The 16,167-nt window shown below is 37.7% G+C and overlaps 1 protein-coding gene across 5 annotated transcripts in view; it reads right to left on the bottom strand.

Annotated features, from left to right (window-relative positions):
- Positions 1-16,167, bottom strand: part of MAPKAPK5 (MAPK activated protein kinase 5) — a 42,617-nt gene that overhangs the window by 21,764 nt on the left and 4,686 nt on the right. For 3 of the 5 annotated variants that reach the window (XM_058531439.1, XM_058531435.1, XM_058531436.1), the window contains exons 2-5: positions 7,516-7,589; positions 6,947-7,022; positions 5,851-5,948; positions 1,432-1,544 (exon numbers count right to left, since the gene is read on the bottom strand). In XM_058531439.1, the coding sequence (XP_058387422.1) occupies positions 1,432-1,544; positions 5,851-5,948; positions 6,947-7,022; positions 7,516-7,589 (361 nt within the window). The remainder of the gene's footprint in view (positions 1-1,431; positions 1,545-5,850; positions 5,949-6,946; positions 7,023-7,515; positions 7,590-16,167) is intronic. The other 2 variants (XM_058531437.1, XM_058531438.1) reach the window with 1 other exon arrangement.

Below are 16,167 nucleotides of genomic sequence, written 5' to 3'. Positions count from 1 at the left end.
TCAATGCCCCTGGTTTAGAGAATGCAGGACGTTAAAAAAATGATCCTTAATTAAGTCAATTAAGACTATCGTCAGTTTTCAATTCTAAAGCAGAAATTAAGCAAGACTGTGTACCAAGAAACAGAAATGAATTAAGCTTAGTTTAACTGCAACCTGTATTTTGTTAAACAAAAAGAAAAATACAACAGTAAAACAGTTCTTTGTCAGAATAAACTGATAGTTAAATCCTGTACGAAATGGGAAAAATGAAATGCTTCCGTCTGCATTCATCTGAGGTGACAAGCACTGCAGAGCAAACACTGTGCAAGGCAGTCTGCAGCAGGCCTGGGCTCCCCTAGCAGGCAGCAGGTACTACCACCTGGCTCTGGGGAGAACGGCACTCTCCAGAGAGCTCAACTTCAAGTTCTGCCTTCAAGAAAAACGGAAAGCAGCTCACATTTTTCCACCTGATGTTCCAATTTGCTCATCCCACTTGTTGAAAACGTTGCCTGTTCAGGTGGATTTGAAGGGTTTTTATTTTACAGAAGAGTATCAGAGCTCACCCTTTAGTCCTAACATTTGAAAAATACAAGGTGTAATTTTTTAGATTAAATAGAAAGAACAAATTCTACCTGTTCTTCAACTCTCAGTATGGAATTGTCTTGGTATTCCAAATATTAGTTCCTCCCTACCAGAAAGGAGGCATCAAAAAATGCTTGAGGCTCATGGAAAATTTGAAAGAATTTTTTATTAAGAAGCAATTGTGCTATGCTTCCTGCTTTTCTTTGCCTTGCTCGCTTGGCCTCAAAATAAGCCTTGAGGGTTTAGCTTTTCACCTCCTCAAGAGGTTATTATTTCCAGTGGATTCCTAGTATTGTTTGTGACATAAACCATTTCTCTAAGCAATAAAATGTGATGTCAAAATAGAGAGAATATAATCAGGAATAACCCAGAATTACAAAGACCTATTAAAATACTACAGGATTTTAATAATAATACTACAGAATACTATTAAAATCTGATGAGAGAAAGATGACTCATAAGCAAAAAGTATCATATACACAATTGTCTTAGAACATATGTTTATACCATACAATCTTTCAGGTGGTATCAGCAGCATTTTATCTCAAAGTCCAATAACAGTGCTTGGAAGCTGCATGTCTAAAATATCTACAGACTGCAAAGGAGTAAGATTACCTTCCTTCCAGAGTTTATTTAAATCTGATAATAGACAAACAACTGACAACCACTTAAGAATACAGTCCCCCCCCAAAGAAAAAAAGGGGTCACATTTTCACATTTCTCCTGTCAAGGCATCTTTTCTGATTACATAACAAAGCAGGCAATGAGAGATCAAATAGAGCTTTTCTTCAAGCTTTCTTTTATTCCCCCCAATGAAATTGTGCTTGTTAACCAACACTGTTGGCGGTTTGATCGGTACCCGGGGTTAACTTGCCTGCTTTGTTACTTGGCTGGCTTGCTTCTCTGTAAAGTGCCGGTGCTGGCTGATTCTGTGAAATAGCTCTCCCCCTTCCATCATCTCCATTACAATTAAGAGTCGAGCCCTGTTTGAAAGCATTTGATTTTGTTAAGTTAAAAAAAAAAAAAAACTGAAACATCAAGTAGCTAACCTAAAGATACCTCACCTACAAAGTGTGTAACTACTTCCTAAGTGTAGTCCTACCAAGCCCCTCTGAGTTAGAACCCTTGTCACTACCAACAAGACACTAAGGATAAGGAATATCCCTGACCTAAAACTTTCTAAGAAGCTAAAATGGAAGTAAAAGAATTAGTTTTGAAGACAATGATCCTTTTGAAGATACTATACTTGTCATTACTAGATCTTCTTAAAGAATGACTTGTTAAAGGGTGACTAGAACTTGTTAAAGAGGGGGTGATCTTTTAAGTGACATGTTTTGTATATATATTTTAGGGCAGCTAGACTGAAAGTGAATTGAAAACAGAATATGACTTTGTGTAGTTATCTGGCTGGGTGCTGGGCTGTCCTGGTTATTCATTCTCATTCTGTGTGTGTGTGCATGCGTGTGTGTCTCTCTCTCCACTCCCCGCTCCCACTCCACTAGTGTTCTGTGACCAGTAGCATGCCCAGCAAGACAGCTGGACGGGGTTACACAGCTATTAAATAAAAGCAAAAATTTTCATCTTGTTTTAAAAAAAAATCTGAATTTCAGTTACCATTCTTTGATATAAATGCTTCCAGCTTCCATCCAAATGCTTTCACCAACAGAGCACAGTTGTAAGAAATAATCATTTGATTTCCCACTTGTTTTTACATATCTCCACCTGGAAAACTCCTACCCACCACCTTCAAGTCCTAGCCTCCACATCACTGCTCTGTGAGACATCTCACCCCCCAGCCTACAGTTAGCAGCTCTCCTCCTTTGTAAGTTCAAAATATTTTAAGGATGCCTCTCCTCGGTGCCTATCATATTGCAATGATGATAGGTTTACATGTCAGTCCCCTCAACAGAAACCATACCTTACTTAATTTTGAATTCCCTGGAAGAGAGTTAGAATGCCACCCAATGGGCTTGCCAGATACTTGGTGGCTAAAAGAATAATACTGATTTAGTCCTTTAAAAGGAATGTCAGATTAAGCCGTCAGGGCTTTTTCCCATATCAACCTCTAAGACACTGCCTAGAATGTTTGGTTCCCTTTCACTAATTTGAAATAGAATCTGTTTTAATTCCACATTACATGCTTTTTTAAAAAAGAGAAAGTAATCACAATAATCAGGGGGCCAGGAGGGTGGGTGGGGTTTAGATGAAACAAGACTGGCAATGAGTTGATACTGTCGAGGTTGGGTGATGGGTACTTGGGGATTCATTACATACTTCTGGCTGCTTTTACAAATGTCTGAAATTTTCCAAAATAAAAAGTAAAGGAGAGAAGAAAGAGAAAGCGCGGGGGGGGGGGGGGGGGGGGGGGCAAGGCAGAGAGAGTAAGGAGATTGAAACAGTAATCAAAAACCTCCCCAAAAATAAAAGTCCAGGACCAGACGGCTTCCCTGATGAATTCTACCAAACATTCAAAGAAGACTTAATACCTATCCTTCTCAAACTCTTCCAAAAAATTGAGGAGGGGGGGAAGCTCCCTAACTCATTCTACGAAGCTGACATTACCCTGATACCAAAACCAGACAAGGACAACACAAAAAAAAGAAAATTACAGGCCAATATCACTGATGAACATCGATGCGAAAATCCTCAACAAAATACTAGCAAATCGCATACAATACGTTAAAAAGATTATACACCATGATCAAGTGGGATTTATTCCAGGTATGCAGGGATGGTTTAACATTTGCAAATCAATCAACGTAATACACCACATTAATAAAATGAAGAATAAAAATCACATGATCATCTCAATAGATGCAGAGAAAGCATTTGACAAGATACAGCATCCATTTATGATAAAAATTCTGAATAAAATGGGGATAGAAGGAAAGTACCTCAACATAATAAAGACCATATATGAGAAACCCACAGCTAATATCATCCTCAATGGTGAAAAACTGAAAGCTATCCCTCTAAGAACAGGAACCAGACAAGGATGCCCACTGTCACCACTCCTATTTAACATAGTACTGGAAGTCCTAGCCAGAGCAATCAGGCAAGAGAAAGAAATAAAAGGGATCCAAATTGGAAAGGAAGAAGTGAAACTGTCACTATTTGCAGATGACATGATTTTATATATAGAAAACCCTAAAGAATCCACCAGAAAACTTTTAGAAGTAATAAACGAATATGGTAAAGTTGCAGGATACAAAATCAACATACAAAAATCAGTTGCATTTCTGTATACTAACAACGAAGTAGCAGAAAGAGAAATTAAGAATACCATCCCATTTACAATTGCAACAAAAAGAATAAAATACCTAGGAATAAACTTAACCAAAGAGGTGAAAGATCTGTACACCAAAAACTATAAAACATTTCTGAAAGAAATTGAAGACGACGCAAAGAAATGGAAAGATATTCCGTGCTCTTGGATTGGAAGAATTAACATAGTTAAGATGTCCATACTTCCTAAAGCCATCTATAGATTCAATGCAATCCCTATCAAAGTTCCAACAACATTTTTCACAGAAATAGAACAAAGAATCCTAAAATTTATATGGAAAAACAAAAGACCCCGAATAGCTAAAGGAATCCTGAGAAAAAAGAACAAAGCTGGAGGTATCACACTTCCTGATTTCAAAATATACTACAAAGCTATAGTAACCAAAACAGCATGGTACTGGCACAAAAACAGACACACAGATCAATGGAATAGAATCGAAAGCCCAGAAATAAACCCACACATCTATGGACAGCTAATCTTTGACAAAAGAGCCAAGAACATACAATGGGGAAAAGAAAGTCTCTTCAACAAATGGTGTTGGGAAAACTGGATAGCCACATGCAAAAAAATGAAAGTAGACCTTTGCCTTACACCATGTACAAAAATTAACTCCAAATGAATTAAAGATTTGAATGTAAGACCTGACACTATGAAACTTCTAGAAGAAAACATAGGCAGTACGCTCTTCGACATCGGTCTTAGCAACATCTTTTCAAACACCACATCTGACCGGGCAAGAGAAACAATAGAAAAAATAAACAAATGGGACTACATCAAACTAAAAAGCTTCTGCACAGCAAAGGAAACCATCAACAAAACGAAAAGACAACCTAACAATTGGGAGAAGATATTTGCAAACCATACTTCTGATAAGGGCTTAATCTCCAAAATATATAAAGAACTCATGCATCTCAACAACAAAAAAACTACCAGCCCAATTAAAAAATGGGCAAACGACCTGAACAGACATTTCTCCAAAGAAGATATACAGATGGCCAACAGACACATGAAAAGATGTTCAAAATCACTAACTATCAGGGAAATGCAAATCAAAACTACAATGAGATATCACCTCACGCCCGTCAGAATGGCTATAATTAACAAGACAGGAAACAACATGTGTTGGAGAGGATGTGGAGAGAAGGGAACTCTCATACACTGCTGGTGGGAGTGCAAACTGGTGCAGCCACTATGGAAAACAGTATGGAGATTCCTCAAAAAAGCAAGGATAGAACTACCATATGATCCAGCTATTCCACTGTTGGGTATTTATCCAAAGAACTTGAAAACACCAATTTGCAAAGGTACATGCACTCCTGTGTTCATTGCAGCATTATTCACAATAGCCAAGACTTGGAAGCAACCTAAGTGCCCATCAAGGGACGAATGGATAAAGAAGCTGTGGTATATATACACAATGGAATACCACTCAGCCATAAGAAACGATGAAATCCAGCCATTTGTGACAACATGGATGGACATTAAGGGTATAATGCAAAGTGAAATAAGTCAGAGGGAGAAGGTCAAATACCGTATGATTTCCTTCATTAAGTAGTAGATAATAACAACAATAAACAAACACATAGGGACGGAGATTGGATTGGTGGTTACCAGAGGGGAAGGGGGGAGGGAGGAGGGTGAAAGGGATAATTTGGTACATGTGTATGGTGATGGGTTGTAATTAGTATTTTGGTGGTGAACATGATGTAATCTATGCAGAAATAGAAGTACAATGATGTACACCAGAAATTTTTACAATGTTATAAACCAATAAAAAAAATAAATAAATAAATAAAATAAAATAATAAAAAAAAATAAAAAATAAAAAAGTAAAGGAGAGAAGAAAGAGAAAGCGGGGGAGGAGGGTGCCAAGGCAGAGAGGGAGGGAGGGAAGGAGACAAAGGGGTGGGGAGAGAGAGGGCACAAAAGAGAGGAAGACCCCACTACACCTTGGCCTACATATGGAGAGATGGGCATGTGATGATGACCCTGTGCAGTCTTACCTGGGGCTGGACTCATGAGGAAACTGTACACTGTTAGCAAACACTTCAATAATTTGAACTATATTTGAGTGTGTGGCACACATCATGTGCAGACGTACCTTAAAGAGAACAGAGGAAATGTTTCTGTACATAGGGGATGCCAACATTTTCTCTCCAAACTTCCCCCCAAAACTGACCACACTAGGCACAAGGGGATAAACTATTACAGTAAAAAAAAACTTTATCACTTGGAATTATGTAAAAAAAAAAATTTCTTTTCATATACAGATTATCTCCTTAATGCTCTTTCCATGAATAAAACCTCAACAACAGATTTACTTTCTACTGTCCTATCTATTAGCAAATGAAAAATTTGGCAAATAATTCATTTTATTTCAGAAATTATTCATATATCTCTAAGCAAAAGTTGTTCATTGCACATGTTATTAACATGTCATCACCACATCCAGATAATCTGACACAATGTCTATTTTTAAAAACTAGAAACCCATCCTCAGAGCCCCCGTGCAGCCAGCACACTTTCTTTTTTTTTTTTTTAAGATTTATTTATTTATTCCCCCCCCCAAAGCCCCAGTAGATAGTTTTATGTCATAGCTGCACATCCTTCTAGTTGCTGCATGTGGGACGCGGCCTCAGCATGGCCGGAGAAGTGGTGCGTTGGTGCACACCCGGGATCCGAACCCCGGGCCGCCAGCAGTAGAGCGTGCGCACTTAACCGCTAAGCCACGGGGCCAGCCCGCCAGCACACTTTCAAGATGCTTCACCAGACCCTCTTTGTACTATTTTATCTCCACTCTTCAAGGACCTTTTCCAATAAGCAAAAGCTGAAGTAAACCTGAAAACTTCAGGGTACAAGAATCACATTAAGTGAAAAAGAGCAAGAGGTGGCTGACGGGAAATAAGACTAACAGCCTTTGGTACTGATAGACAGAAGACTGCTTTATGATGATAACTTGAATAGGGAAAAGGGATAAGTGTGGACATAAAACTCTTTGTGCATCTCTGCATTCTCTCCAGGAAGCTGCCTTACTTATAAAAAGAATAATTCTTAGGCACTTCAAATATTTAAGCAAGTCAAGGCAATAAAGGACCATACCTCATTTCTAGCTTTTGGACGATCAAAAAGAATTTTCAGTGCAAACCGTTCTTGGGTAGATTTCTTCACACAGACTCTAGATTGGGAGAAAAAAATTCAATCAGAAATCATCTATGTTACAGTGAAAACTAATTTAACAAATTTGTTCTTTGAAAATTGTCCTTCTAAACAAGAATATATCCAGGTTCATCAGAATAAACTTGCCCCCAGGGCTAGCAGGTGGAAAGGCAGAGAAGCATCTCACCCACCCTTCACAGGCCTCAGATCCTGAGCCACGTGAAATCAACTGGAGGCTGGCCAAGAAAGAAATAATGGCCTCTGCTGGCTACAGGTGACTCTCACAGCGACTCCACAGTATTGACATCTTAAATGAGTCTATCACAGACCATGTGACTTGGTCACTTAAATATATTTCTAAATGGAGGAGGAAAAGCCTATCATAAATACCTCCACTTGTTAAATTTAGGCTATTTTACAAATCTGGCATAGCTGATGCTTCTAATTTAAGATGTATTTCAAATGGCCCTTTTCAGAGCAATTTTGTCATAATTTGCACATAGGTTTCTTACCTAACTGGACCACTAATTCCAGCTCCCAGCTTCTGAGTCCAATTGATATTGTATTCCTCTAAAATGGAGGTTTCCTATTAAAATAAAAAAGGGAGGGAGCAGAGAATGATTCTCCAATTAAAAAGCTGAATAGCGGCCGGCCCCCTGGCCAAGTGGTTCAAGTTCCATACACTCTGCTTTGGTGGGTTGGGGTCCTGGGCATGGACTTACTCCACTCGTCAGCCATGCTGTGGCAGCGACCCACATACAAAACAGAGGAAGACTGGCACAGATGTCAGCTCAGAGTGAATCTTCCTCAAGTGAAAAAAGAGAAAGATTGGCAGCAGACGTTAGCTCAGGGCGAATCTTCCTCAGCCAAAAAAAAGCTGAATAATTAAGCAGACATGGGACAACAGAAGAATTTATCACTCAACATCTCATCTTCTGAGACAATCTGATAAGCAGAGCTTTGTGTTCTGTAGGGCTTTATAATTAGACATTTTGTCTAAATGACTAGGTTAGGCATTGTTTTTTAACATAAGGAACAGCAAAAACTTTAGGATAAAAAGAAATTCTTCAGCTCATCGACAAGGTCCATTTGAGTAGACAATGTGGGGTTTTTGGGGGGTTTTTTGGAGTGTAGGGGGAAGATATTCTCTCAAAATGCTTACTACTGAATACTTATTTGCAAAAATGGTCAAGTGGGTTTTCTGAGATTTCAGAAAGACTGGTCTGATATATGCTGCTATGATATAGAGGCCTATATCTGAACAAGTTAATCAAATTTTTGGAATAACCAAATAAATTGAGACTTAAAAGTGCAAATAAAATAGTAGTAAATTTATCTAATTTTCAACAGCACCACTTTGAGTACAAAGATATTCTGTGACATTCATTGCATAACTGTATTTTCTGTAGTTTTCAATAGTTTTTTTTTTTAATAGTTTTCAATAGCTTTCAGTAGTCCCAGATAGAGCCTCTATAGTTTTATGCAAGTTTTTATGGAATTCCTGTCTAGTCACTGTATGTTGAGTTTTTGTTGCCATATGCTTTTAGGCACGAAAACTATATATTGAAATGTATAAGCTAAAATTCATTTTTCAGAGTTCCACAGGTAGAACAGGAAACCACCTGCAGATCTTGAAAAATTAGGCCAAAACTCATGAGACTTTCAAATTGTTTTGTTGCAATGAAAATCTGATAGACCATATTTAGCACTAGAATCCTGATTCCTAGTGTATGAGAATAGGATATTTGTCCATGTAACACACACTTATTGAGCAGTTAGTATATGCTAGACACCAGACTAAGTTCAGAGATAAAAACCGAGCTTCTGCCCAATGCATATGCAAGTGTATAAAACAAACTTAGAATAGTGTTCCTCTCCACACCTTTCTGCTGCCCAGGTCTTGATAAAGGTTCTCATCATATAGTAAATGCTCAATAACTCTGGAATGAATGACTAGAAAGGTGGACTAAAGCCTGATGATGGAGTGATATTGATATTGATTTGGGAGAGACCAGCAAGATCATTACACAAACTCACTTCTGAAAAACTGTACATCGAGAATAAGGAGCTTGTCAAGGTTACACAGTGAGTTACAAGCACTAACAAGACTAGAATCTATGGCTTTGGCCTCTTCTCCAGCACCATTCTGGCTATTGAGGGTAACCGCCCAGGCCCCGGCATGAAGATTAGGGACAAATCTTGCCCAATCAGGGAGTTCCCCAGGCTCTGTCTCCACTCACCACCACCTAAACAGAATTCAAACCTACACATTTAACCTGTCTACCTCCTTCATGTTTCCACTGCCTGGCCTGTTGGATTTAGAAGTGTCTGAGAATTCTGAGAGGAATACAGGATTGGGAAAGAGGGAGTTGGAACACGGTCTCAGCTTCATGGTAGAGGCAAATCATTTGCCAAACCTCTCCTCTCCTCTCCTCAACTCTAATGAAAACATACACTCATAGGAGACTCAATGGAAACAGAGATTTGTTCTATGGAATTGTTATAATCATATCAAAGGACTGTTCATATGCTCAGTTCCTGGGATGTGAAAATAATGTTACAACAAATTCTTCACTGTACTGCTGCTTATTAAGATGGTAATCTACCTCAAGGACAGCGAAGATAGTTCAACTTGTAGAGCCTCTGACTGGAGTTTTGACACTTGGTTTTGCAGAAGGTAAGAGAGGTACTAACAGACCTCTCTACAGCCCTAATTTCTGAACCCCATTTTTCTTACACCTCTTATCCTCTTTTCCAGTTTTAATTCTCGCACTTTTGTTGATGGTGCCATAAACACTAACCAGTGCTAAGGCTTCACTAAGCCCAGCTGGGCAAGAGAAGTAACACTCTCACACTGTCAACTCTTCTATGGGTAGACGGCATATTTTCTCACGTATTTTAATGACAAAGGAGAAGGTAGGAAGGCATGGGTCAATTAAAACACTTTACTAAAGGAAATTATGGACTACTTCAAAGTAGTCCACATTGACTGGGTTCTGCTAAAGAAATATATACATTGCTTTCAATTAATAAGGATATAGATATATGGAATGAATTCTTGAGAATCCTTCTAGACCAGGGGCAGCAAATTACAACCCACAGGCAAATCCATCCATTGCCTATTTTTGTAAATAATAATACTGACAAAATAATAAGTAAATAAAATAAACATACTTATAACAAATATAAAAATAATAAAGTTAAAAATAATATAGCAAAAAAATAATATTTACTGGATTAAAAAGAAAGATCCAACTATATGCTATCTAAAAGAGACACTTTAGATTCAAAGATGCAAACAAATTAAAAATAAAAGGATTCTGGGCCGGCCCCGTGGTTTAGCGGTTAGGTGTGCGCGCTCCGCTGCTGGCAGCCCGGGTTCGGATCCCGGGTGCGCACCGACACACAGCTTCTTCCGGCCATGCTGAGGCCGTGTCCCACATACAGCAACTAGAAGGATGTGCAGCTAAGACATACAACTATCTACTGGGGCTTTGAGGGGGGGGAATAAATAAACAAAATCTTTAAAAAATAAAAAAATAAAAAAAATAAAAGGATTTCAATATCTGGTGCTGGGAAAACTGGACATCCACATACATGCAACAGAATGAAGTTGAGAGTCCGGCCCGGTGGCGCAAGCAGTTAGGTGCACATGCTCCGCTGCAGCAGCCGGGGGTTCGTTGGTTCAGATCCTGGGCACACATTGACACACCGCTTGTCAAGCCATGCTGCGGCAGTGTCCCATATAAAGTGGAGGAAGATGGGCACGGATGTTAGCCCAGGGCCAGTCTTCCTCAGCAAAAAAAAAAAAAAAAAAAAATAGGAGGATTGGCAGATGTTAGCTCAGGGCTGATCTTCCTCACACACACAAAAAAAAGAATGAAGATGAACCCTTACTTAACACCATATACAAAAATTAACTCAAAATGGATCAAAAACCTAAATGTACTCTTAGAAGAAAACATAGGGCAAAAGTTTCACAACATTGGATTTGACAATGATTTCTTGGATATGACACTAAAGGCAGAGGCAACAAAAGAAAAAATAAACAAAATGGACTTCATGAAAATTTTAAAATTTTGTGCATCAAAAAACACTACTGACAGAGTAAAAAGGCAACCTAGAAAATGGGAAGAAATATTCGCAAATCATACACCTGATAAGGGATTAATATCCAGAATATATAGAGAACTCCTAAAACTCAACAACAAAACCCCCAATCAACCCAATTGAAAAAATGGACAAAGGGGGATGGCCCGGTGGCTTAGCGGTTAAGTTCACACGCTCCGCTTCGGCAGCCCAGGGTTCGCAGGTTCGGATCCCTGGCGCTGACCAATGCACCGCTTGTCAAGCCATGCTGTGGCAGCGTCCCATGTAAAGTAGAGCGATATGGGCACGGATGTTAGCCCAGGGCCAATCTTCCTCATAAAAAAAAAAAAAAGACAAAGGACTTGAATAGACATTTCTCCAAAAATAAACGAATGACCAATAAACACATGAAAAGATGCTCAACATCACTAATCATGAAGAAAATGTAAATCAAAACTCCAATGAGATACCACCTCACACCCATTGGGATGGTTACTATCAAAAAAACAGAAAATAACAAGTGTTGGAGAAGATATGGAGAAACTGGACCCTTGTGCACTATTAGTGGGACTCTACAATGATACAGCTACTATGGAATACAGTATGGTGGTTCCTCAAAAAAATTAAAAATAGGATTACCATATGATTCAGCAATTCCACTTCTGGGTATATAACCAAAAGAACTGATAGCAGGGGGGCCAGCCCAGTGGCGTAGCAGTTAAGTTTGCACGTTCTGCTTCGGCGGCCCGGGGTTCACCAGTTTGGATCCTGGGCACGGACTTACTCACCGCTCATCAAGCCATGCTGAGGTGGCATCCCACACAGAAGAACTAGAAGGATATACAAGTAGGATATACAACTATGTACTGGGGCTTTGAAGAAAAAAAAGAAAAAGAGGAAGATTGGCAACAGATGTTAGCTCAGGGCCAATCTTCCTCAAAAAAAAAAATGGTCAGATGGCAGTGTGGCACCTGAGACCCTGGAGGTACAAATGAAGTAGCCCATACGACCTGCTTCTCTGGCTTGGGGTACAAATGTGGTCATATCTTAAAAAAAAAAAAGAACTGATAGCAAGATCTTGAAGAGATATTTGTGCATCCATGTTCACAGCAGCACTATTCACAATAGCTAAAACATGATGGACGAATGGATAAGCAAAATGTGGTATATACATACAATGGAATATTATTCAGCCTTAAAAAGGGAGGAAATGCTACAATATGGATGAACCTTAAAAATATTATACCAAGTGAAATAAGCCAGTCACAAAAAGACAAATACCATATGATTCCACTTATATGAGGTACTTACAGTAGTCAAAAGTATAAAGACAGAAAGTAGAATGCTGGTTGCTAGGGCCTAGGGGGAAGGAGGCAATGTGGAGTTACAGCTCAATGAGGATAGAGTTTCAGTTTCACAAGATCAAAAGAGTTATCGAGATGGATGGTTGGTGATGGTAGCACAATGTTATGAATATATTTAATACCACTGAACGATATACACTTAAAAATGGTTAAGATGGTAAATTTTATGTTACGTGTATTTTAGTACAACAAAAAAAGATGAAAAAAAATTAAAAGAATGGAAAAAAGATACACCCATAAGTAACCGTAAGAGAGCTGGAGTAGCTACACTGACAACAGACATAGACTTTAAAAGATGTTAACAGAGAAAGAGAGGCACTTTTTATGTGCCTCTTATCATATCTTCATCAGGAAGATATGATCATTATAAACATATATTGCATCCACCTAACAACAGAGTCCAAAAATACATGAAGCAAAAACTGACAAAATTTAAGGTGAAAATAAGACAATTCAAAAATAATAGTTGGACATTCAGTACCCCCACTCTCGACAGAAAGAAAAACTAGACAGAAAATCAGCAAGGATGTACGAGACAACACTATCAACCAACTTGACCTAACTGACATCTATAGAACACTCCATCCAACAACAGGGAAATATACATTCTTCCCAAGTGCACATAGAATATTCTCCAGGATAAGCCAATGCTAGATCATAAGTCACAAAAAATTTTTAAAAATTGAAATTATATAAAGTTTTCTAACCACAATGGAATTAAGCTATAAATCAAAAGAAGAAAATTGACAAATATTTAGAAATTAAGTAACACACTCCTAAATAACGAATGGGCCAAAGAAGAAATAACAAGGGAAATTAGAAAATATTTTGATCTGAATGAAAATGAAAACACAATATGCCAAAATTTAGGAGATGTAGCTAAAGCAGTGTTTAGATAGAAATTTATAGCTATACATGCCTACACAAGAAAGAAAGATCACAAATCAATAACCTAAGCTTCTACCTTGAAAGACTAGAGAAAGAAGAACAAACTATACCCAGAGCAAGCAGAAAGAAAGAGTTCATAAAAAACTACAGCAGAAATCAATAAAATAGAATACAGAAAAATCACTGAAAACCAAAAGTTGATTCTTTGAAAGCTCAACTGGGAAAGAGAAAAAAACATAAATTATTAATATTACAAATGAAAGAAGGGACATCACAGTCGAACTGAGAGGAATCAAAGCATTCATTACAAGGGAATACCATAAACAACTTTATGCCAACAAATGAGACTACTAGATGATATGGACAAATTCCTAGAGAGACATAAATTACCAAAACTGACTCAAGAAGAAATAGAAAATCTGAACAGACCTATAAGAAACTGAATTAATAAATAAAAAATCTTCCCACAAAGCAAAGTCTAGCCCCACAAGGCTTCAGTGGGGAATTATACCAAATATTTAAAGCACAGTTTCTCAACCTCAGCATCACTGACATTTTGAGCCAGATAGTTCTTTGTTGTAAGGTTGTCCTGTGCATTGGTAGGATGTTCAACAGCATTCCTCTCCTCTACTCATTAGAGGGTATCTCTACCAGTGTTGACAATCAAAAATTTCTCCAAACGCTGCCAAATGTCTCATGAGAGGCAAAAATCACCCCCTGTTGAGAACTATTTGATTTAATGAAATAATACCAATCCTCTACAAACTCTTCCACAAAATAGAAGAGGGTTTAGTGCCCAACTCATTCTGTAAGGCTAGTAGTACCCTTATACCCAAGTTAAAGGCATCACAAGAAAACTACAGACCTGTATCTCTCATGAATACAGATGCAAAAATCCTTAGGAAACCGAATACAGAAACATATAAGAATGATTTTACATCGGACTAAGTGCAGTTTATACCAAGAATGCAAGATTGGTTTAATATCTGAAAATCAATTAACTGTATAGATGGTCCCCAACTTACGATGTTTCAACTTAAGACTTTTCAACTTTACGATGGTGCAAAAGCGATATGCATTCAGTAGAAACCGTACTTCAAACTTTGAATTTTGATCTTTTCCTAGGCTAGTGATATGTGGTGCAATACTCTCTTGTGATGCTGGGCAGCAGCAGTGAGCCGCAGCTCCCAGCCAGCTATGTGATCACAAGGGCAAACAACGATACACTTACAACCATTCTGTACCCATACAACCATTCTGTTTTTCACTTTCAGTACAGTATTCAATAAATTACATGAGATATTCAACACTTTATGATAATATAGGCTTCGTGTTAGATGATTTTGCTCAACTGTAGGCTAATGTAAGTGTTCTGAGTGCATTTAAAGTAGGCTAGGCTAAGCTATGGTGTTCAGTAGGTTAGGTGTATTAAATGCATTTTCAACTTACGATATTTTCAACTTATGAAGGATTTATCAGGACGTATCCCCATCGTAAGATGGGGAAGATCTGTATACCACATTAAGAATAAAGAACAAAAACCATTTCATCAACTCAATAGATGAAGAAAAAACATATAACAAAAGCTTAACACCTATTCCTGATAAAAACTCTCAGCAAACAAGGAATAGAAGGAAACTCCTCAATTTGACAAAGGATATCTAAAAAAAAAAAAAAACTTACTTAGTGATAAGTCTTTAAATGCTTCCTCCCTGAGATCAGGAACAAGGCAAGATGTCCACTTTTGCCACTTTCATTCAGCATTGTACCTGAGGTTCTACCCATGGAATAAGGCAAGAAATTAAAAGCATACATACGGTAAAGGAAGAAGTAAAACTGTATTTGCTGAAGACACAATTTTTATACGTACAAAATCCTAAAGAACCTACCAAAAAAAATCTAGCATAAGCAAATGTAGTAAAGATGCAAAACACAAAATCAGAATACAGAAATCAACTATATTTCTATACACTAGTAACAATCCAAAAAAATGAAATTAAGAAAACAAAAATTCCATTCTTAATAGCATCAAAAAAATAAAATATTTAGAAATAAATTTATCAAAAAAAGTGCAAGATCTGTACACCAAAAACTACAATACATTGCTAAGAGAAATGAGAGAAGCCCTAAAGAAATAGAGAGCTATACTATGTTCATGGATTAGAAGATCATATTGTTAAGATGGCAACTGTTCCCAAATTGATCTATAGATTCAGTGGAATCTGTCAAAATCCCAGCACACTTTTTTGTAGAAATTGATAAGCTGATTCTAAAATTTATTTGGGAATACAAAGAACTTCCCCAACTTAATTTTGAAAAAGAACCAAGTTGGTTCTCACACTACCCAATTTGAAAACTCACTATAAAGCTTCATTAAGTAGTAGATAATAACAACAACAAACAAACACATAGAGACAGAGATTGGATTGGTGGTTACCAGAGGGGAAGGAGGGAGGGAGGAGGGCGAATGGGATAATTCGGCACAAGTGTGTGGTGATGGGTTCTAATTAGTATTTGGGTGGTGAACATGATGTAATCTATACAGAAACATAAGTATAATGATGCACACCTGAAATTTATACAATGTTATAAACCAATGTTACTGCAATAAACAAAAAATTTTTAAAAAGCTTCAGTAGTCAAATCAAGTGTGGTACTGGCATAAGGATAGTCATAGTGATCAATGGAACATAACAGAGAATCCAGAAATAAACTCATACACTTATGATCAATTGATTATCAACAAAGGTACCAAAATAATTCAATGGGCAAAAGACAGTGTTTGGAACAAATGGTCCTGAAACAACTGGATATCCATATTAA

This window comes from Diceros bicornis, chromosome 35 (genome assembly GCF_020826845.1).
Source record: "Diceros bicornis minor isolate mBicDic1 chromosome 35, mDicBic1.mat.cur, whole genome shotgun sequence".
Taxonomy (NCBI): Eukaryota; Metazoa; Chordata; class Mammalia; order Perissodactyla; family Rhinocerotidae; genus Diceros; species Diceros bicornis.
The sequence above is the reverse complement of the archived record's forward strand: the minus strand, read 5'-3'. Positions and strand labels throughout refer to the sequence as shown.